This window comes from Salvelinus namaycush, chromosome 5 (assembly GCF_016432855.1).
Source record: "Salvelinus namaycush isolate Seneca chromosome 5, SaNama_1.0, whole genome shotgun sequence".
Classification (NCBI taxonomy): Eukaryota; Metazoa; Chordata; class Actinopteri; order Salmoniformes; family Salmonidae; genus Salvelinus; species Salvelinus namaycush.
The window spans coordinates 785,927-807,614 of NC_052311.1; the positions used below are offsets into that span (position 1 = coordinate 785,927).

General features: G+C 44.9%; 1 protein-coding gene across 1 annotated transcript; it reads left to right on the plus strand.

Annotated features, from left to right (window-relative positions):
• The first annotated feature begins 12,226 nt into the window (after positions 1 to 12,226).
• LOC120047837 (dual specificity protein phosphatase 1-like) lies at positions 12,227 to 20,075 on the plus strand. Its single transcript, XM_038993382.1, has 4 exons — positions 12,227 to 12,978; positions 13,576 to 13,718; positions 14,067 to 14,286; positions 16,999 to 20,075. Exons 1-4 carry the CDS (start codon positions 12,567 to 12,569, stop codon positions 17,358 to 17,360), a joined length of 1,137 nt encoding a protein of 378 aa, XP_038849310.1. The 5' UTR covers positions 12,227 to 12,566; the 3' UTR covers positions 17,361 to 20,075.
• Positions 20,076 to 21,688: the final 1,613 nt, after the last annotated feature.

A 21,688-nucleotide genomic window follows, 5' to 3' on the forward strand; every position in this document is an offset into this window, starting at 1 on the left:
CCACCATGTGATAGCCAGCCATGTGATAGTCAGCCATGTGATAGCCAGCCATGTGATAGTCAGCCATGTGATAGTTAGCCATGTGATAGTCAGCCATGTGATAGCCAGCCATGTGATAGCCAGCCATGTGATAGCCAGCCAGCCATGTGATAGCCAGCCATGTGATAGCCAGCCATGTGATAGCCAGCCATGTGATAGCCAGCCATGTGATAGTCAGCCATGTGATAGCCAGTCATGTGGTAGCCAGCCATGTGATAGCCAGCCATGTGATAGTCAGCCATGTGATAGCCAGCCATGTGATAGTCAGCCATGTGATATACCACCATGTGATAGCCAGCCATGTGATAGCCAGCCATGTGATAGTCAGCCATGTGATAGTCAGCCATGTGATAGTCAGCATGTGATAGCCAGCCATGTGATAGTCAGCCATGTGATATACCACCATGTGATAGCCAGCCATGTGATAGCCAGCCATGTGATAGCCCGCCATGTGATAGCCAGCCAGCCATGTGATAGCCAGCCATGTGATAGCCAGCCATGTGATAGCCAGCCATGTGATAGCCAGCCATGTGATAGTCAGCCATGTGATAGCCAGTCATGTGATAGCCAGCCATGTGATAGCCAGCCATGTGATAGCCAGCCATGTGATAGTCAGCCATGTGATAGCCAGCCATGTGATAGTCAGCCATGTGATATACCACCATGTGATAGCCAGCCATGTGATAGCCAGCCATGTGATAGTCAGCCATGTGATAGTCAGCCATGTGATAGTCAGCATGTGATAGCCAGCCATGTGATAGTCAGCCATGTGATATACCACCATGTGATAGCCAGCCATGTGATAGCCAGCCATGTGATAGCCCGCCATGTGATAGCCAGCCATGTGATAGCCAGCCATGTGATAGTCAGCCATGTGATAGCCAGCCATGTGATAGTCAGCCATGTGATATACCACCATGTGATAGCCAGCCATGTGATAGCCAGCCATGTGATAGTCAGCCATGTGATAGTCAGCCATTTGATAGTCAGCCATGTGATAGCCAGCCATGTGATAGTCAGCCATGTGATAGTCAGTCATGTGATAGCCAGCCACGTGATATACCACCATGTGATAGCCAGCCATGTGATAGCCAGCCATGTGATAGTCAGCCATGTGATAGTCAGTCATGTGATAGCCAGCCATGTGATAGTCAGCCATGTGATAGTCAGCCATGTGATAGTCAGCCATGTGATATACCACCATGTGATAGCCAGCCATGTGATAGTCAGCCATGTGATAGCCAGCCATGTGATAGCCAGCCATGTGATAGCCAGCCATGTGATAGTCAGCCATGTGATAGTCAGTCATGTGATAGCCAGCCATGTGATAGTCAGCCATGTGATAGTCAGTCATGTGATAGCCAGCCATGTGATAGTCAGCCATGTGATAGTCAGTCATGTGATAGCCAGCCATGTGATAGTCAGCCATGTGATAGTCAGCCATGTGATAGCCAGTCATGTGATAGTCAGCCATGTGATAGCCAGTCATGTGATAGCCAGCCATGTGATAGCCAGCCATGTGATAGTCAGCCATGTGATAGTCAGCCATGTGATAGCCAGCCATGTGATAGCCAGCCATGTGATAGCCATTCATGTGATAGTCAGCCATGTGATAGTCAGCCGTGTGATAATCAGCCATGTGATAGCCAGCCATGTGATAGTCAGCCATGTGATAGCCAGCCATGTGATATACCACCATGTGATAGCCAGCCATGTGATAGTCAGCCATGTGATAGCCAGCCATGTGATAGTCAGCCATGTGATAATCAGCCATGTGATAGCCAGCCATGTGATAGTCAGCCATGTGATATACCACCATGTGATAGTCAGCCATGTGATAGCCAGCCATGTGATAGTCAGCCATGTGATAGCCAGCCATGTGATAGCCAGCCATGTGATAGTCAGCCATGTGATATACCACCATGTGATAGTCAGCCATGTGATAGTCAGCCATGTGATAGCCAGCCATGTGATAGCCAGCCATGTGATAGCCAGCCATGTGATAGCCAGCCATGTGATAGTCAGCCATGTGATAGCCAGTCATGTGATAGCCAGCCATGTGATAGCCAGCCGTGTGATAGCCAGCCATGTGATAGCCAGCCATGTGATATACCACCATGTGATAGCCAGCCATGTGATAGTCAGCCATGTGATAGCCAGCCATGTGATAGTCAGCCATGTGATAGTTAGCCATGTGATAGTCAGCCATGTGATAGCCAGCCATGTGATAGCCAGCCATGTGATAGCCAGCCAGCCATGTGATAGCCAGCCATGTGATAGCCAGCCATGTGATAGCCAGCCATGTGATAGCCAGCCATGTGATAGTCAGCCATGTGATAGCCAGCCATGTGATAGTCAGCCATGTGATAGTTAGCCATGTGATAGTCAGCCATGTGATAGCCAGCCATGTGATAGCCAGCCATGTGATAGCCAGCCAGCCATGTGATAGCCAGCCATGTGATAGCCAGCCATGTGATAGCCAGCCATGTGATAGCCAGCCATGTGATAGTCAGCCATGTGATAGCCAGTCATGTGGTAGCCAGCCATGTGATAGCCAGCCATGTGATAGTCAGCCATGTGATAGCCAGCCATGTGATAGTCAGCCATGTGATATACCACCATGTGATAGCCAGCCATGTGATAGCCAGCCATGTGATAGTCAGCCATGTGATAGTCAGCCATGTGATAGTCAGCATGTGATAGCCAGCCATGTGATAGTCAGCCATGTGATATACCACCATGTGATAGCCAGCCATGTGATAGCCAGCCATGTGATAGCCCGCCATGTGATAGCCAGCCAGCCATGTGATAGCCAGCCATGTGATAGCCAGCCATGTGATAGCCAGCCATGTGATAGCCAGCCATGTGATAGTCAGCCATGTGATAGCCAGTCATGTGATAGCCAGCCATGTGATAGCCAGCCATGTGATAGCCAGCCATGTGATAGTCAGCCATGTGATAGCCAGCCATGTGATAGTCAGCCATGTGATATACCACCATGTGATAGCCAGCCATGTGATAGCCAGCCATGTGATAGTCAGCCATGTGATAGTCAGCCATGTGATAGTCAGCATGTGATAGCCAGCCATGTGATAGTCAGCCATGTGATATACCACCATGTGATAGCCAGCCATGTGATAGCCAGCCATGTGATAGCCCGCCATGTGATAGCCAGCCATGTGATAGCCAGCCATGTGATAGTCAGCCATGTGATAGCCAGCCATGTGATAGTCAGCCATGTGATATACCACCATGTGATAGCCAGCCATGTGATAGCCAGCCATGTGATAGTCAGCCATGTGATAGTCAGCCATTTGATAGTCAGCCATGTGATAGCCAGCCATGTGATAGTCAGCCATGTGATAGTCAGTCATGTGATAGCCAGCCACGTGATATACCACCATGTGATAGCCAGCCATGTGATAGCCAGCCATGTGATAGTCAGCCATGTGATAGTCAGTCATGTGATAGCCAGCCATGTGATAGTCAGCCATGTGATAGTCAGCCATGTGATAGTCAGCCATGTGATATACCACCATGTGATAGCCAGCCATGTGATAGTCAGCCATGTGATAGCCAGCCATGTGATAGCCAGCCATGTGATAGCCAGCCATGTGATAGTCAGCCATGTGATAGTCAGTCATGTGATAGCCAGCCATGTGATAGTCAGCCATGTGATAGTCAGTCATGTGATAGCCAGCCATGTGATAGTCAGCCATGTGATAGTCAGTCATGTGATAGCCAGCCATGTGATAGTCAGCCATGTGATAGTCAGCCATGTGATAGCCAGTCATGTGATAGTCAGCCATGTGATAGCCAGTCATGTGATAGCCAGCCATGTGATAGCCAGCCATGTGATAGTCAGCCATGTGATAGTCAGCCATGTGATAGCCAGCCATGTGATAGCCAGCCATGTGATAGCCATTCATGTGATAGTCAGCCATGTGATAGTCAGCCGTGTGATAATCAGCCATGTGATAGCCAGCCATGTGATAGTCAGCCATGTGATAGCCAGCCATGTGATATACCACCATGTGATAGCCAGCCATGTGATAGTCAGCCATGTGATAGCCAGCCATGTGATAGTCAGCCATGTGATAATCAGCCATGTGATAGCAGCCATGTGATAGTCAGCCATGTGATATACCACCATGTGATAGTCAGCCATGTGATAGCCAGCCATGTGATAGTCAGCCATGTGATAGCCAGCCATGTGATATACCACCATGTGATAGTCAGCCATGTGATAGCCAGCCATGTGATAGCCAGCCATGTGATAGTCAGCCATGTGATATACCACCATGTGATAGCCAGCCATGTGATAGTCTGCAATGTGATAGCCAGCCATGTGATAGTCAGCAATGTGATAGTCAGCCATGTTATAGCCAGCCATGTGATAGTCAGCCATGTGATAGCCAGCCATGTGATATACCACCATGTGATAGCCAGCCATGTGATAGTCAGCCATGTGATAGTCAGCCATGTGATAGCCAGCCATGTGATAGTCAGCCATGTGATAGCCAGCCATGTGATAGTCAGCCATGTGATATACCACCATGTGATAGTCAGCCATGTGATAGCCAGCCATGTGATAGTCAGCCATGTGATAGCCAGCCATGTGATATACCACCATGTGATAGTCAGCCATGTGATAGCCAGCCATGTGATAATCAGCCATGTGATAGCCAGCCATGTGATAGTCAGCCATGTGATATACCACCATGTGATAGCCAGCCATGTGATAGTCTGCAATGTGATAGCCAGCCATGTGATAGTCAGCCATGTGATAGTCAGCCATGTTATAGCCAGCCATGTGATAGTCAGCCATGTGATAGCCAGCCATGTGATAATAAGCCATGTGATAGCCAGCCATGTGATAATCAGCCATGTGATAGTCAGCCATGTGATAGCCAGCCATGTGATAGCCAGCCATGTGATAGTCTGCCATGTGATAGCCAGCCATGTGATAGTCAGCCATGTGATAGTCAGCCATGTTATAGCCAGCCATGTGATAGTCAGCCATGTGATAGCCAGCCATGTGATAATCAGCCATGTGATAGCCAGCCATGTGATGGTCAGCCATGTGATAGCCAGCCATGTGATAGCCAGCCATGTGATAATCAGCCATGTGATAGCCAGCCATGTGATAGTCGGCCATGTGATAGCCAGCCATGTGATAGCCAGCCATGTGATAGCCAGCCATGTGATATACCACCATGTGATAGTCAGCCATGTGATAGTCAGCCATGTGATAGCCAGCCATGTGATATACCACCATGTGATAGTCAGCCATGTGATAGTCAGCCATGTGATAGCCAGCGATGTGATAGTCAGCCATGTGATAATCAGCCATGTGATAGCCAGCCATGTGATAGTCAGCCATGTGATATACCACCATGTGATAGCCAGCCATGTGATAGTCAGCCATGTGATAGTCAGCCATGTGATAGCCAGCCATGTGATAGCCAGCCATGTGATAGCCAGCCATGTGATAGTCAGCCATGTGATAGCCAGCCATGTGATAGCCAGCCATGTGATAGTCTGCCATGTGATAGCCAGCCATGTGATAGTCAGCCATGTTATAGTCAGCCATGTGATATACCACCATGTGATAGTCAGCCATGTGATAGTCAGCCATGTGATAGCCAGCCATGTGATAGCCAGTCATGTGATAGCCAGCCATGTGATAGTCAGCCATGTGATAGTCAGCCATGTGATATACCACCATGTGATATACAGCCATGTTATAGTCAGCCATGTGATATTCAGCCATGTGATAGCCAGTCATGTGATAGCCAGTCATGTGATAGCCAGCCATGTGATAGCCATCCATGTGATAGTCAGCCATGTGATAGCCAGCCATGTGATAGCCAGCCATGTGATAGCCAGCCATGTGATAGTCAGCCATGTGATAGCCAGCCATGTGATAGTCAGCCATGTGATAGTCAGCCATTTGATAGTCAGCCATGTGATAGCCAGCCATGTGATAGCCAGCCATGTGATAGCCAACCATGTGATAGCCAGCCATGTGATAGTCAGCCATGTGATAGTCCGCCATGTGATAGCCAGCCATGTTATAGCCAGCCATGTGATAGTCTGCCATGTGATAGCCAGCCATGTGATAGCCAGCCATGTGATAGTCAGCCATGTGATAGCCAGCCATGTGATAGCCAGCCATGTGATAGTCAGCCATGTGATAGCCAGCCATGTGATAGCAAGCCATGTGATAGTCAGCCATGTGATAGCCAGCCATGTGATAGTCAGCCATGTGATAGTCAGCCATGTGATAGTCAGCCATGTGATAGCCAGCCATGTGATAATCAGCCATGTGATAGCCAGCCATGTGATAGTCAGCCATGTGATAGCCAGCCATGTGATAGCCAGCCATGTGATAGCCAGCCATGTGATAATCAGCCATGTGATAGCCAGCCATGTGATAGTCGGCCATGTGATAGCCAGCCATGTGATAGCCAGCCATGTGATAGCCAGCCATGTGATATACCACCATGTGATAGTCAGCCATGTGATAGTCAGCCATGTGATAGCCAGCCATGTGATATACCACCATGTGATAGTCAGCCATGTGATAGTCAGCCATGTGATAGCCAGCGATGTGATAGTCAGCCATGTGATAGCCAGCCATGTGATAGCCAGCCATGTGATATACCACCATGTGATAGCCAGCCATGTGATAGTCAGCCATGTGATAGTCAGCCATGTGATAGCCAGCCATGTGATAGCCAGCCATGTGATAGCCAGCCATGTGATAGTCAGCCATGTGATAGCCAGCCATGTGATAGTCAGCCATGTGATATACCACCATGTGATAGTCGGCCATGTGATAGCCAGCCATGTGATAGCCAGCCATGTGATAGCCAGCCATGTGATATACCACCATGTGATAGTCAGCCATGTGATAGTCAGCCATGTTATAGTCAGCCATGTGATATACCACCATGTGATAGTCAGCCATGTGATAGTCAGCCATGTGATAGCCAGCCATGTGATAGCCAGTCATGTGATAGCCAGCCATGTGATAGTCAGCCATGTGATAGCCAGCCATGTGATAGTCAGCCATGTGATATACCACCATGTGATATACAGCCATGTTATAGTCAGCCATGTGATATTCAGCCATGTGATAGCCAGTCATGTGATAGCCAGTCATGTGATAGCCAGCCATGTGATAGCCATCCATGTGATAGTCAGCCATGTGATAGCCAGCCATGTGATAGCCAGCCATGTGATAGCCAGCCATGTGATAGTCAGCCATGTGATAGCCAGCCATGTGATAGTCAGCCATGTGATAGTCAGCCATGTGATAGTCAGCCATGTGATAGCCAGCCATGTGATAGCCAGCCATGTGATAGCCAGCCATGTGATAGCCAGCCATGTGATAGTCAGCCATGTGATAGTCCGCCATGTGATAGCCAGCCATGTGATAGCCAGCCATGTGATAGTCTGCCATGTGATAGCCAGCCATGTGATAGCCAGCCATGTGATAGTCAGCCATGTGATAGTCAGCCATGTGATAGCCAGCCATGTGATAGCCAGCCATGTGATAGTCAGCCATGTGATAGCCAGCCATGTGATAGCAAGCCATGTGATAGTCAGCCATGTGATAGTCAGCCATGTGATAGTCAGCCATGTGATAGTCAGCCATGTGATAGTCAGCCATGTGATAGCCAGCCATGTGATATACCACCATGTGATAGCCAGCCATGTGATAGTCAGCCATGTGATAGTCAGCCATGTGATAGTCAGCCATGTGATAGCCAGCCATGTGATAGCCAGCCATGTGATAGCCAGCCATGTGATAGTCAGCCATGTGATAGCCAGCCATGTGATAGCCAGCCATGTGATAGCCCACCATGTGATAGTCAGCCATGTGATAGCCCACCATGTGATAGTCAGCCATGTGATAGCCAGCCATGTGATAGTCAGCCATGTGATAGCCAGCCATGTGACATCAACATGTAGTTACTGTAATAGAAGCATCAATTAGATTGACACGGATCCCTTTGGAACTTTCATTACGTACACCTGTCCCCTGTTCCCACTGAATAGTACGTGTATAAGTGTGCTCTTTGGTTTCCATTGAGCTGTCCATTATTGTTACTATGTCCGTTGGGGCGTGTGAGTACCTGTGCTGTGTGTTTTGTGCTTTCGTGCCTTTGTCGATTACGCAGATGATTACGTGTCTGGTCCCGTGTGTTAATCATCGTGTGTTATTTATTCAAGGTACTCCTCGCTCTTTTGTTTTGGTTTCAACCCTGTGTTTTTGTTCCGTGTTTGTTGGGTCTTCGTCCCCGTGCCTTTACACGGCACGCAGTAATTTGGGAAATTAAAAACCCCTATTACGCATTCCTGCGCCTGTCTCCCGACCCTTTATACCAACGTGACATAGATGTACATTAATTAGCAATACCACACAGATGAACCGTTTATCCAATCGTTTGGTGCTTCGATGCTTTAATGATTTATGTCCCTGACTGTGTTTACATTTCCTGTCAACCTGTATAGGGGGAAACGTAGGGCAATTCTCCACAACATCTGTCTCTCTTTCTGTGGTTTGAACTGAAGAAACACCCATTCAGTCACTCAGCTGTCAGTCAGTCACTCAGCTGTCAGTCAGTCCCTCAGCTGTCACTCGGCTGTCAGTCAGTCACTCAGCTGTCACTCAGCTGTCAGTCAGTCAGTCAGTCAGTCACTCAGCTGTCAGTCAGTCACTCAGCTGTCACTCAGTCACTCAGTCAGTCAGCTGTCAGTCAGTCACTCAGCTGTCAGTCAGTCACTCAGCTGTCACTCTGTCACTCAGTCACTCAGTCAGTCAGCTGTCAGTCAGTCACTCAGCTGTCACTCAGTCACTCAGCTGTCACTCTGTCACTCAGTCACTCAGTCAGTCAGCCAGTCAGCTGTCAGTCAGTCACTCAGCTGTCACTCAGTCACTCAGCTGTCACTCTGTCACTCTGTCACTCAGTCACTCAGTCACTCAGCTGTCAGTCAGTCAGTCAGTGGAAAGTCAACGTATGAAAATGTATCCACTCACTACGGTCAGTCACTCTGGATGAGAGTGTCAGTCTGTGTTGTCAGTCACTACGGTCAGTCGCTCTGGATGAGAGTGTCAGTCTGTGTTGTCAGTCGCTCTGGGTGAGAGTGTCAGTCTGTGTTGTCAGTCGCTCTGGGTGAGAGTGTCAGTCTGTGTTGTCAGTCACTCTGGATGAGAGTGTCAGTCTGTGTTGTCAGTCACTACGGTCAGTCGCTCTGGATGAGAGTGTCAGTCTGTGTTGTCAGTCACTCTGGATGAGAGTGTCAGTCTGTGTTGTCAGTCACTCTGGATGAGAGTGTCAGTCTGTGTTGTCAGTCACTCTGGATGAGAGTGTCAGTCTGTGTTGTCAGTCGCTCTGGATGAGAGTGTCTGCTAAATGACCTCATGTTTGTGTCCTCTGTGTTGTTTTCAGTACATGGCAATGTACCGGACATTCATTTTCTCTACAGTCATTAACTTTTATGGTGTGAACCTTTGCTCTCGAGGGATCGGACGCTTTGTACCACTGGCCAATAAATGGTTAATAAAAACAAGTATAAACTTTTATGGCCACCGTGACAGCTATTTTCTGATTATCTTGTTATTCGTCAGCTATCAGCTGAACGACGAGAATAGAATAATATATTTCGATAATTAGATCATGGAAAATTTGGCAAATTCCTAATGTCCTGAAGTTGACATATTTTACACAAAGACCACCGTTTTAGGTGATTATATACCCGATGTCACAGGAAGGCCATAAAGATCATCAAGGACAACAACCACCTGAGCCACTGCCTGTTCACCCCGCTATCATCCAGAAGGTGAGGTCAGTACAGGTGCATCAAAGCAGGGACCGAGAGACTGAAAAACAGCTTCTATCTCAAGGCCATCAGACTGTTAAACAGCCATCACTAGCGCCTAGGTAAAAAATCTAGGTAGGTAGGTAGGTAAGTAGGTAGGTAGGTAGGTAGGTAGGTAGGTAGGTAGGTAGGTAGGTAGGTAGGTAGGTAGGTAGGTAGGTAGGTAGGTAGGTAGGTAGGTAGGTAGGTAGGTAGGTAGGTAAAAAATATGCCGTTCTGCCCCTGTATGGTCTAGGCATGGTCTAGGCATGGTCTAGGCATGGTCTAGGCTGGTCTAGGCATGGTCTAGGCATGGTCTAGGCATGGTCTAGGCATGGTCTAGGCATGGTCTAGGCATGGTCTAGGTATGGTCTAGGTATGGTCTAGGCATGGTCTAGGTATGGTCTAGGCATGGACTAGGCATGGTCTAGGCATGGTCTAGGCATGGTCTAGGTATGGTCTAGGCATGGTCTAGGCATGGTCTAGGCATGGTCTAGGTATGGTCTAGGCATGGTCTAGGTATGGTCTAGGCATGGTCTAGGTATGGTCTAGGCATGGTCTAGGCATGGTCTAGGTATGGTCTAGGCATGGTCTAGGTATGGTCTAGGCATGGTCTAGGCATGGTCTAGGCATGGTCTAGGCATGGTCTAGGCATGGTCTAGCTAGCAATAATGGTAGGGAAACAAAACAACAACACTGTCAGAAGTGTTCAAGTAAATGACGTGGCCACATCGTTGTTCAGTGATGCCAGTTCTTCGTCTGATGATCATAATATGTATTTGATGATGTGTTCTGACTCTATGTCGGTAAATAGTGTTACACCGTCATTTATTTATTTAAATAGCTACAGTTGGTGTGAACCTTTGCTCTCGAGGGATCGGACGCTTTGTACCACTGGCCAATAAATGGTTAATAAAAACAAGTATAAACTTTTATGGCCACCGTGACAGCTATTTTCTGATTATCTTGTTATTCGTCAGCTATCAGCTGAACGACGAGAATAGAATAATATATTTCGATAATTAGATCATGGAAAATTTGGCAAATTCCTAATGTCCTGAAGTTGACATATTTTACACAAAGACCACCGTTTTAGGTGATTATATACCCGATGTCACAGGAAGGCCATAAAGATCATCAAGGACAACAACCACCTGAGCCACTGCCTGTTCACCCCGCTATCATCCAGAAGGTGAGGTCAGTACAGGTGCATCAAAGCAGGGACCGAGAGACTGAAAAACAACTTCTATCTCAAGGCCATCAGACTGTTAAACAGCCATCACTAGCGCCTAGGTAAAAAATCTAGGTAGGTAGGTAGGTAGGTAGGTCGGTCGGTCGGTCGGTCGGTCGGTCGGTCGGTCGGTCGGTAAAAAATATGTCTTCTGCCCCTGAACAAGGCAGTTAACCCACTGTTCCTAGGCCGTCATTGTAAATAAGAATTTGTTCTTAACTGACTTGCCTAGTTAAATAAAGGTAAAAAATATATATTTTAAAACAATAGAGGCTGCTGCCTATATACATAGACTTGAAATCACTGGCCACTAGTAATGGAACACTAGTCACTTTAATAATGTTTACATATTTCTCATATACTGTATTCTATTCTACTGTATTTTAGTCTATGTCGCTCCAACATTGCTCGTACTAATATTTATATATTCTTAATTCCATTCCTTTACTTTAGATTTGTGTGTATTGTGTGTATTGTTGTGAAATTGTTAGATATTACTTGTTAGATATTACTGGACTGTTGGAGCTAGAAACACAAGCATTTTGCTACACCCACAATAACATCTGCTAAACACGTGTATGTGACCAATAACATTTGATTTGATTTATCTATATTTTATATTTTGATATAAATACTTTATTTTTCTATTTTATAATTGGATATATATTGTGATATATAAGTAGGCCAGTCTCCTTAGTCTAATCATAGCGACATCCCCCTTCAGAGATACTTCCACTATCCTTTCCCTGATATCTCTGGCCCCATATAGCTGCTACCAGCCCACATAATCATTTCACACACAGAGAAAGATTCTTTGTAAAACTCTTGTGTTTGTAATGTTTACCTATTCATGTCTGATTGTTTTTTTGTTTGTTGTTGTTTTGGCAATGTAAACATATGTTTCCCGTGCTAATAAAGCCCCTGTGACTAGAACTGAGAGAGAGGAGCGGGTGGGCGGGCGGATGGGTGGTTGCCTTCATTGGTTGACTCGAAAGCGCAATGACGTATGTGCAACCGTGCGGGCAGTGTACCAGGAAGGGAGTGAAGTAGACTGATGTCATTGTTTTCTCCCTCACTAGAAGAGATACTATATAAGTCCTTTTCACCGGCTGCCCTCAGAACAACCTCGGGAATGAAAAGAAAAACTTGTTTTTAACAAGAAACAACCCAAGAAAATACACACGAGAAGAGGAACGGATTGTTTTATTTTTTATTCTACATTTATTCATTGTTACTGATTTGTTTTTCTTTTTCTCAGTGTACATTCATTTTGGGAAAACCTCAAAGAAGCTAAGGAGAACAAAAGAACATACAACTGTTTCAAGAATAAATCTACTTGTGTCTTAAAAAAAAGAAAACTTCACAAGTTTCTATAGGAACAGGTGACACCGACCACCCAGAGGTTTATTTGCCTGTTCCACAGTCTATGTATTTGGATTTAACATTTGACGCCCGCCGCCCTCCTACTATGGTGATAATGGAAGTCCCCAGCATCGATGCCATGTCCCTCCGCGGGCTGCTGGAGGGGGAAGACCCGGGCTGTCTGGTCCTGGACTGCCGCTCATTCTTCTCCTTCAACTCCTCTCACCTCATCGGGTCCACCAACGTCCGCTTCAGTACTATAGTCCGCCGGAGGGCCAGAGGGGGGCTGGGGGTGGGACACATCGTGCCCAACGAGGACACGCGGAACCGGCTTCTCTCAGGGGAGTATCAATCGGTAGTGTTTCTGGATGATCGGAGTTTGGACTTTGGCCAAGTGAAGAAGGACGGGACTCTAATGCTCGCCGTAACAGCTCTGTGCCGACACCCGTGTGGGACTCGTTTCTTCTTTCTCAAAGGTCATTTGATTTATTATAAACGTGTAGCCTGTTTTTATAGCATAGGCCTACTCCATATTGATTACGCACTCATGGCTAGGCCTACTCCATATTGATTACGTACTCATGGTAACGAACGGCGCAAAACAAATGTGCCATAGCGTAGGCCTACGTCAAAAATGAAAATCAAATCAACATTTATTGGTCACGTACACATGGTTAGCAGATGTTAATGCGAGTGTAGCGAAATGCTTGTTCTTCTAGTTCCAACAGTGCAGTAATATCTAACAAGTAATCTAACAATTCCCCAACAACTATCTAGTACACACACATCTAAAGGGGTGAATGATAATATGTACATATAAGTATATGGATGAGCGATGGCCAGAGCGGCAAAGGCGAGGTGCAAATAGATGGTATATAATACAGTATATACATGTGATATGAGTAATGTAAGATATGTAAACATTATTAAAAGTGGCATTATTTAAAGTGAGTTATGAAGTGAACACTGTGACTGTGCCGAAATAGCCACTTTACAGCTGCTACTGTTTATAACTGAAGATGGTGACGTGACTGTTGTACAGTATCCTTACGTCCTATCTGGTCATTGTTTAGGTGGTTTTGACACGTTCTCCTCGGAGTATCCAGAGATGTGTACCAAGCCGTCAGCTCCACAGGGACTCAGTCTGCCCCTCAGCGCCCGTCCAGACAGCGCCGACTCCGGCTGCAGTCCATGCAGTACACCGCTCTATGACCAGGTGGGTTTTCTTTAAAACATGTATTCTGTATGTTATTACTGTGTAACAGCACTTTTACCTGTATAATAAATATACCAATGTCAGTCAGTGTGTCATCAAACAATAGATTCTGCCATCTTAAACTAATCTCAATTTGGTAGGCTATAGGCGTAAGTATTTATAGGCTCTGGCATTATTTTCTGTTCCTATCTTCTTCTCTAATACCACGTTGACATGTTATTACTCTCAAAACAATGTCAGTGTTTCATCAAACTAGATTTGAACATCTTCGACTAACTTTATTTAAATCCTATAACTTTAGGGCTGGTGGTTGACTGTTTTCTGTCCTGTTCCTCTCCTCCTCTCCAGGGTGGTCCAGTGGAGATCCTTCCCTTCCTCTACCTGGGCAGTGCCTACCATGCCTCCAGAAAGGACATGATAGACATGCTGGGTATCACTGCTCTCATCAACGTATCAGCTAACTGCCCCAACCACTTTGAAGAGTCCTTCCAGTACAAGAGTATCCCTGTAGAGGACAACCACAAGGCTGATATCTCCTCCTGGTTCAACGAGGCCATAGAGTTTATCGGTGAGTGTCTTAACTGTTTTAGGCTACATTTACATTACGGTAATTTAGCAGACAGTCCTATCCAGAGCAACTAACAGTGTATTCAGCTTTAGATAACTGGGTAAGAAAACATATTGAGACCTTGGAACTATAAGGTTATATCTGACATGTTTGTAAAAAATAAAAAATAAAAATAAAAAAGAGCTATTCACATATAATTGATCTTTTAGATAATTATTCATATGTCTGTGAAGTTAGATTTTTGAAAAAGTACATTTTAATTTTGGAGAAAAAAAATGGATACCTAGAACGTTCTGTTTGCATGAACCCATTTGAACTTGGTGCTATAAGGTTCTGTCTGCAATCCAATCACAAGCCTGAACAAAGACAGACGGATCAATCAGAACATGCCACCTCCCTCTAGGCATGGTCTAGGCATGGTCTAGGCATGGTCTAGGCATGGTCTAGGCATGGTCTAGGCATGGTCTAGGCATGGTCTAGCCAGCAATAATGGTACGGAAACAAAACAACAACACTGTCAGAAGTGTTCAAGTAAATGACGTGGCCACATCGTTGTTCAGTGATGCCAGTTCTTCGTCTGATGATCATAATATGTATTTGATGATGTGTTCTGACTCTATGTCGGTAAATAGTGTTACTCCGTCATTTATTTATTTAAATAGCTACAGTTAAAAATGTCTCATTGAGAAGTGTCAAATTGAACCGTATGGCTGAACCCAGATTGACATTTCAGAGCCATACGGTTCTATCTGCGATTGCACCCCCCCCCCCCCCCCTCAACTAAAACAGTACTCTGCACTTCAGGTACCTTTAAGGTTTGTACCTTAGTGGGTTATTAAAGAAGAATTCACTACAAAACACTTCTGGGATATGAAAATGTTGATGCTCGATATCTCAGAACTTATGCTTTGCACAGGTCACGATATCACAGTCGTTGTAAGTAGCTAGCTAACTAGTTCTCTCTAACTAGCTAGCTATTCTCTCATAGCTCTAGATAACTGTCAAACATACGACACAATCACCAAGCAAGGCAACCACAGCTATAGTCATAGAAGCCATTGGTTTGGCGGGCAAACAAACTACTACAGCGCAACAGCCAACCCCCTCCCTCTCTCCAACTCAACAGCCAACCCCCTCCCTCTCTCCAACTCAACAGCCAACCCCCTCCCTCTCTCCAACTCAACAGCCAACCCCCTCATTCTCTCCATCCCTCTCTCCTCTCCTCCATTCAATGACTTGGATTTAAATAGAAAAAAGTTCCCTCCAAACCCCAACCAGCTGTCTGAGCCAGGGCTCCCAGCTTCACCACAATGGTGGTGACATCATCACAGCCCATCCACCCCTTTACTAGACCCCACTTTTAAAGAGGTGATCCCTTTTCATGTGAGAGACACCAAGCAGACCCAACAGACCCAGAACTCACTCTGCTTTTGTAGCAGGCAGCCAGAGAGAGAGAGAGGGAGAGCTGTATGCCAAATGGAATCCTATTCCCTTTATAGTGCACTGCCCTGGTCAAATGTAGTGCACTATAAACAGAATAGGGAGCCTTTTGGGATGTACCCAGAGAGAGGCTGATGGTTGAATGCAGCTCTCTCCTCTCCGGCTCTTTGTTCTGTCGGGACAAAAGGTAGTTTTCTCCAACAGGCTCACGGCCGGCCTTTCTCCCAGATTAATAACTCCAGCAGGGGTGCAGCCAACCCCCCTTTGTCCCCCTCTGCCCCCCTCTCCTTGGGGAATAGCCCCCCTGATCACCCTCCACCCCAGACCCATCTAACTGCCCCATTCCTGGGTTAATGAGATGGGTCCGTTAGCAACACCATTAGTTCGTAACACTATGGAGGGTGATTTGCAACTGAAAGTGTGTCAGGAGGAATAACCTACTTTTCTATGAGTCACTTCCTGCTGTGCCTTAGTAGGCCTACTGACTGAGCAAGGAGGATATTGGTAACTTCCTGCTGTGGCTTAAAGCTTCCGCATGCTTCAGTTTGGCAGGCGCATAGTAAACTGATCTAGTGGAACCTAACGAGGGTGCGCCATACTCCCAACCTTCGCTTAAAAACAAACAAAAAATCAGCAATAGTACTGTTTGTCCATTTTGAGATGCCGTAGCCAGTATAAACTCCCTCAAAATAGATAAGTCAAGAAATCTGTCATTCATTTGGATGTGTTTGTCGAGGAGACCTTAGTCGCACAATTTAACATCGAACGAAGATGTTTGGTGCTGTATTTGTAAATGAAAAAATGTCATCGTCTCTGAATGATAACAAATACTTTATTGAAGAATCCCTACCGTTGACCAATCACCGACGAAGGGGCGTAGACTTGGTCTACCAACTTCTGCTTGCCTCGAGAAAACATTTAGTGTGCCTGAACAGCCTGGGGGGAAAAAAACCTTACCGATGTCCAAAACAAACATTAAACGTCATAAAACATGCACAAACTTGATCCGAACTGTGTCGGCTGGGTTGCGTGTATACATTTTACGTATGGGTGGTCCCAGGAATTGAACCCACTACCCTGTTGTTACAAGTGCCATGCTCTACCAACCGAGCTACAAAGGACCAATGGTATTCTAACACAGTCAAGAGAAACCTTTCAGAAATCTGGCAACAACTTACACAACTGTCCCACACTTACAGAATAACTAAGTTGAATATGTTGTATTGACACATAGTTGTACTAATCTCCCCTCTCCTTCTCTCTCTCCTGTAGACTCCGTCCGTAATAAAGGCGGTCGTGTGTTCGTCCACTGCCAAGCCGGCATCTCCCGCTCCGCCACCATCTGTCTGGCCTACCTGATGAGGACCAACCGCGTGAAGCTGGACGAGGCCTTTGAGTTCGTCAAGCAGCGCCGCAGCATCATCAGTCCTAACTTCAGCTTCATGGGCCAACTGCTACGGTTTGAGTCCCAGGTCCTGGCTACTACATCCTGCTCGTCGGAAGCCGGGAGTCCTGCCCTGGGGAAGAGCAGTACGGTCTTTAACTTCCCAGTGTCTGTCCCCGTCCACGGCTCTGCTGGACACGGACAGCTCTCCTTCCTGCACAGCCCCATCACCACCTCACCAAGCTGCTAAGGGGAAGAGTAGGACCATATGGAGGGTTGTCTGTCTTCGCCTGGACTTGAACTGAACTGTCACTATTGGTGTCGAGTCGTTGTGACTGTACTGTAACAGTACTAGTAGTGTACTGTCAAAATACTAGAACTGTACTGTCAAAATACTAGAACTGTACTGTCACAATACTAGTACTGTACTGTCAAAATACTAGTAGTGACAATACTAGTACTGTACTGTCATAATACTAGTAGTGTACTGTCACAATACTGGTACTGTACTGTCAAAATACTAGTAGTGACAATACTAGTACTGTACTGTCATAACACTAGTAGTGTACTGTCACAATACTAGTACTGTACTGTCAAAATACTAGTAGTGTACTGTCACAATACTAGTACTGTACTGTCACAATACTAGTAGTTTACTGTCACAATACTAGTACTGTACTGTCACAATACTAGTAGTGTACTGTCACAATACTGGTACTGTACTGTCAAAATACTAGTAGTGACAATACTAGTACTGTACTGTCATAATACTAGTAGTGTACTGTCACAATACTGGTACTGTACTGTCAAAATACTAGTAGTGACAATACTAGTACTGTACTGTCATAACACTAGTAGTGTACTGTCACAATACTAGTACTGTACTGTCAAAATACTAGTAGTGTACTGTCACAATACTAGTACTGTACTGTCACAATACTAGTAGTTTACTGTCACAATACTAGTACTGTACTGTCACAATACTAGTAGTGTACTGTCACAATACTGGTACTGTACTGTCAAAATACTAGTAGTGTACTGTCACAATACTAGTACTGTAGTGTCACAATACTAGTAGTGTACTGTCACAATACTAGTACTGTACTGTCACAATACTAGTAGTGTACTGTCACAATACTGGTACTGTACTGTCATAATACTAGTAGTGCACTGTCACAATACTGGTACTGTACTGTCAAAATACTAGTAGTGACAATACTAGTAGTGTACTGTCACAATACTGGTACTGTACTGTCAAAATACTAGTAGTGACAATACTAGTACTGTACTGTCATAATACTAGTCGTGTACTGTCACAATACTAGTACTGTACTGTCACAATACTGGTACTGTACTGTCACAATACTAGTAGTGACAATACTAGTACTGTACTGTCATAATAGTAGTAGTGACAATACTAGTACTGTACTGTCATAATAGTAGTGGTGACAATACTGGTACTGTCACAATACTAGTAGTGTGCTGTAACAATACTAGTGGTGGCAATACTAGTACTGTCACAATACTAGTAGTGTACCGTCACAATACTAGTAGTGTACTGTAACAATACTAGTGGTGACAATACTGGTACTGTCACAATACTAGTAGTTTACTGTAACAATACTAGTGGTGACAATACTAGTACTGTCACAATACTAGTAATGTACTGTCACAATACTAGTAGTGTACTGTCAGTGTCACTCAACTACAGGTGATTAATCTTTGAGTTTTGGATAGACATTGAGCTCTAGAACTGAAGGAACCCTTATTGATGCCCTTCCTGGTGTAAAGGTCATGAAGAAGTGATCCTGGCATCACAGGACAAAAGGGCTACCTTTTGGAGAGACAAAACCAAGTGGCCTAGTTTATGGGTTAAATCCACAGGTCTGCCCCATCGACTTAAAAGGAGTTTCTCTGGCTATCGATATGGCAGTATGGTTATCACAGCATCCTCTTCGGAAGGTGAATGATACCCACAGATCTGCCTAGAATACCTCAACTTCTAGGAAGAGACAGCGAAGTCAGTGGCTGAAGGTAACTGGGGGAAAGGGTCAAATTTAAAGGAAGTTAGAAGTATTTTAATGAGATGAAGAGAAGAGATTGTATTCAAAGAACTTTTGTCAAGTATGCAAGTCATTTATTGAGAGTGGTCAGCTTTTCATAATCACAATTTAAAAAATGTAACTGCCACAACTCTACACAAAATGGGCACGTAAACCCTCCCTTGGTTACTCACAGACAGTCATATTTATTGCTACCAACCAGACTCTCAGGAATCATGAATTACTTTCAATGTCCCACAGCTTTGTTCACACAAAAAACGAGCTGTCATCCTGAGGGAATCCCGCTAATGCCTCGGCAAACGACGCAGGTTTAGATAAATCACTCCTCAAGACTCTTTATTGTTAACGAACAATGAATGTATCTCTGATCTCTGGCCAATCAGCCGGCTCGGAGAGCGCCAGAAGGTTTAGCCTTTTTATAAAACACCGTAAGACCCCGACGATCCCGGCAATATTGCCGGAACCAACCAACCACCAGATACCTCTGAAACACCACCGTGCCTTTGTAGTGCTAGCAGCTGTTAGCTAACACTAGCTCTGTTAGCATCATACTAGCTCTGTTAGCATCATGCTAGCTCTGTTAGCATTATGCTAGCTCTGTTAGCATCATGCTAGCTCTGTTAGCATCTTGTACTGTTAGCATTATTAGCATGTTAGCTCTGTTAGTATCATTAGCATGCTAGCTCTGTTAGCCATTTGTACTATTTACAGCTCTGGGAGAGAGTCAGAACCCCTAAAGCACTAAGACGGGGATCAAACTCACCAGAGACTGCTGTCTGACTTATTACCTATGTGATATTTATTGAACTAAAGTAATATATTTCTTACCATATATATTTTTGCATATGTTTGTTAGTAGTTGTTTTTTGATACCATTAAATAAATCCTATTTGTCATTTGTACTTCGTTGCAGAACTTTGTCGTTTCTCTATTTTTGACACATAGAGTAAATTGGAACACACAGTAAAATGTAATAATTGTATATTACAACAACACCCCAAGAGAAAATAAATATGGTAGACCCAAATACACCACAATCTATATTATATACATATAGATTGGATGCCTATACACAGGACTACATCATCAATCTAACGCAGACATCTAGGCTTACAGATAAGAAGTGTTATAGTGTAACAGTGTTGGGCCTGATTTTCAGGACAGAATGAAATATTATTTTTTAAATATCTGAAAAATATATTTCATCAATATTTCATCAATGGTACATGAAACAAAAAGTGATGGTGTAATAATCAAATATATATGGACCCTGAACCACTCGACATGTCTGAAGCACAAAGTGGTTAGTATAGTTACCATACCCAGTATAGTTACCATCCCTCTTACTAGTATAGTTACCTACCTAGTAAAGTTCCCATACCTACTATAGTTACCATGCTACCTAGTATAGTTTCCATACCCATACCTACTATAGTCTCCATACCTACTATAGTTCCCGTATCTAGTATAGTTCCCATACCTAGTATAGTTACCATCCCTCTTACTAGTATAGTTACCTACCTAGTAAAGTTCCCATACCTACTATAGTTACCATAGCTAGTATGTAGTTACCTACCTAGTTAAGTTCCCATACCTAGTATAGTTCCCATACCTAGTATAGTTCCCATACCTAGTATAGTTCCCATACCTAGTATAGTTCCCATATCTAGTATAGTTCCCATACCTAGTATAGTTCCCATACCTAGTATAGTTCCCATATCTAGTATAGTTTCCATACCCATACCTACTATAGTCCCCATACCTACTATAGTTCCCGTATCTAGTATAGTACCCATATCTACTATAGTTCCCATACCTAGTATAGTTCCCATACCTAGTATAGTTCCCATCCCTCTCCCTAGTATAGTTACCATCCCTCTTCCTAGTATAGTTACCATCCCTCTTCCTAGTATAGTTCCCATACCTACATTAGTTCCCATACCCCTTCCTAGTATAGGTCCCATACCTGCTTCCCACAGCTATTAGTGTTACCTCAGGTCCTGGTCATTCATTGATATTTTCAATGTCATGGGTGCTATGACGCAGACGATCCTCTTCAGGATTGGTGGGTCTCCCTTGGGACGGTTGAGCTAACGTAGGCTAATGTGATTAGCATGAGGTTGAGCTAACGTAGGCTAATGTGATTAGCATGAGGTTGAGCTAACGTAGGCTAATGTGATTAGCATGAGGTTGAGCTAACGTAGGCTAATGTGATTAGCATGAGGTTGAGCTAACGTAGGCTAATGTGATTAGCATGAGGTTGTAAGTAACAAGAACATTTCCCAGGACATAGACATATCTGATATTGGCAGAAAGCTTATATTCTTTTTAATCTAACTGTACTGTACAATTTACAGTAGCTATTACAGTGAAATAATACCATGCTATTGTTTGAGGAGAGTGCACTTTTGTGAACTTGAAAAGTTATTAATAAACAAACATTTTGAACAGAAATGCAATGGTTTATTGGATCAGTCTAAAACGTTGCACATACACTTCTGCCATCTAGTGTCCA

Excerpts from the sequence above, each read along its gene's own strand:
- LOC120047837 (XM_038993382.1), top strand. The coding sequence starts at position 12,567 with ATGTATTTGGATTTAACATTTGACGCCCGCCGCCCTCCTACTATGGTG. Across the intron at positions 12,979-13,575 it reads TCGTTTCTTCTTTCTCAAAG|GTGGTTTTGACACGTTCTCC; the intron begins GTCATTTGATTT and ends GTCATTGTTTAG. Across the intron at positions 13,719-14,066 it reads GTACACCGCTCTATGACCAG|GGTGGTCCAGTGGAGATCCT; the intron begins GTGGGTTTTCTT and ends CCTCCTCTCCAG.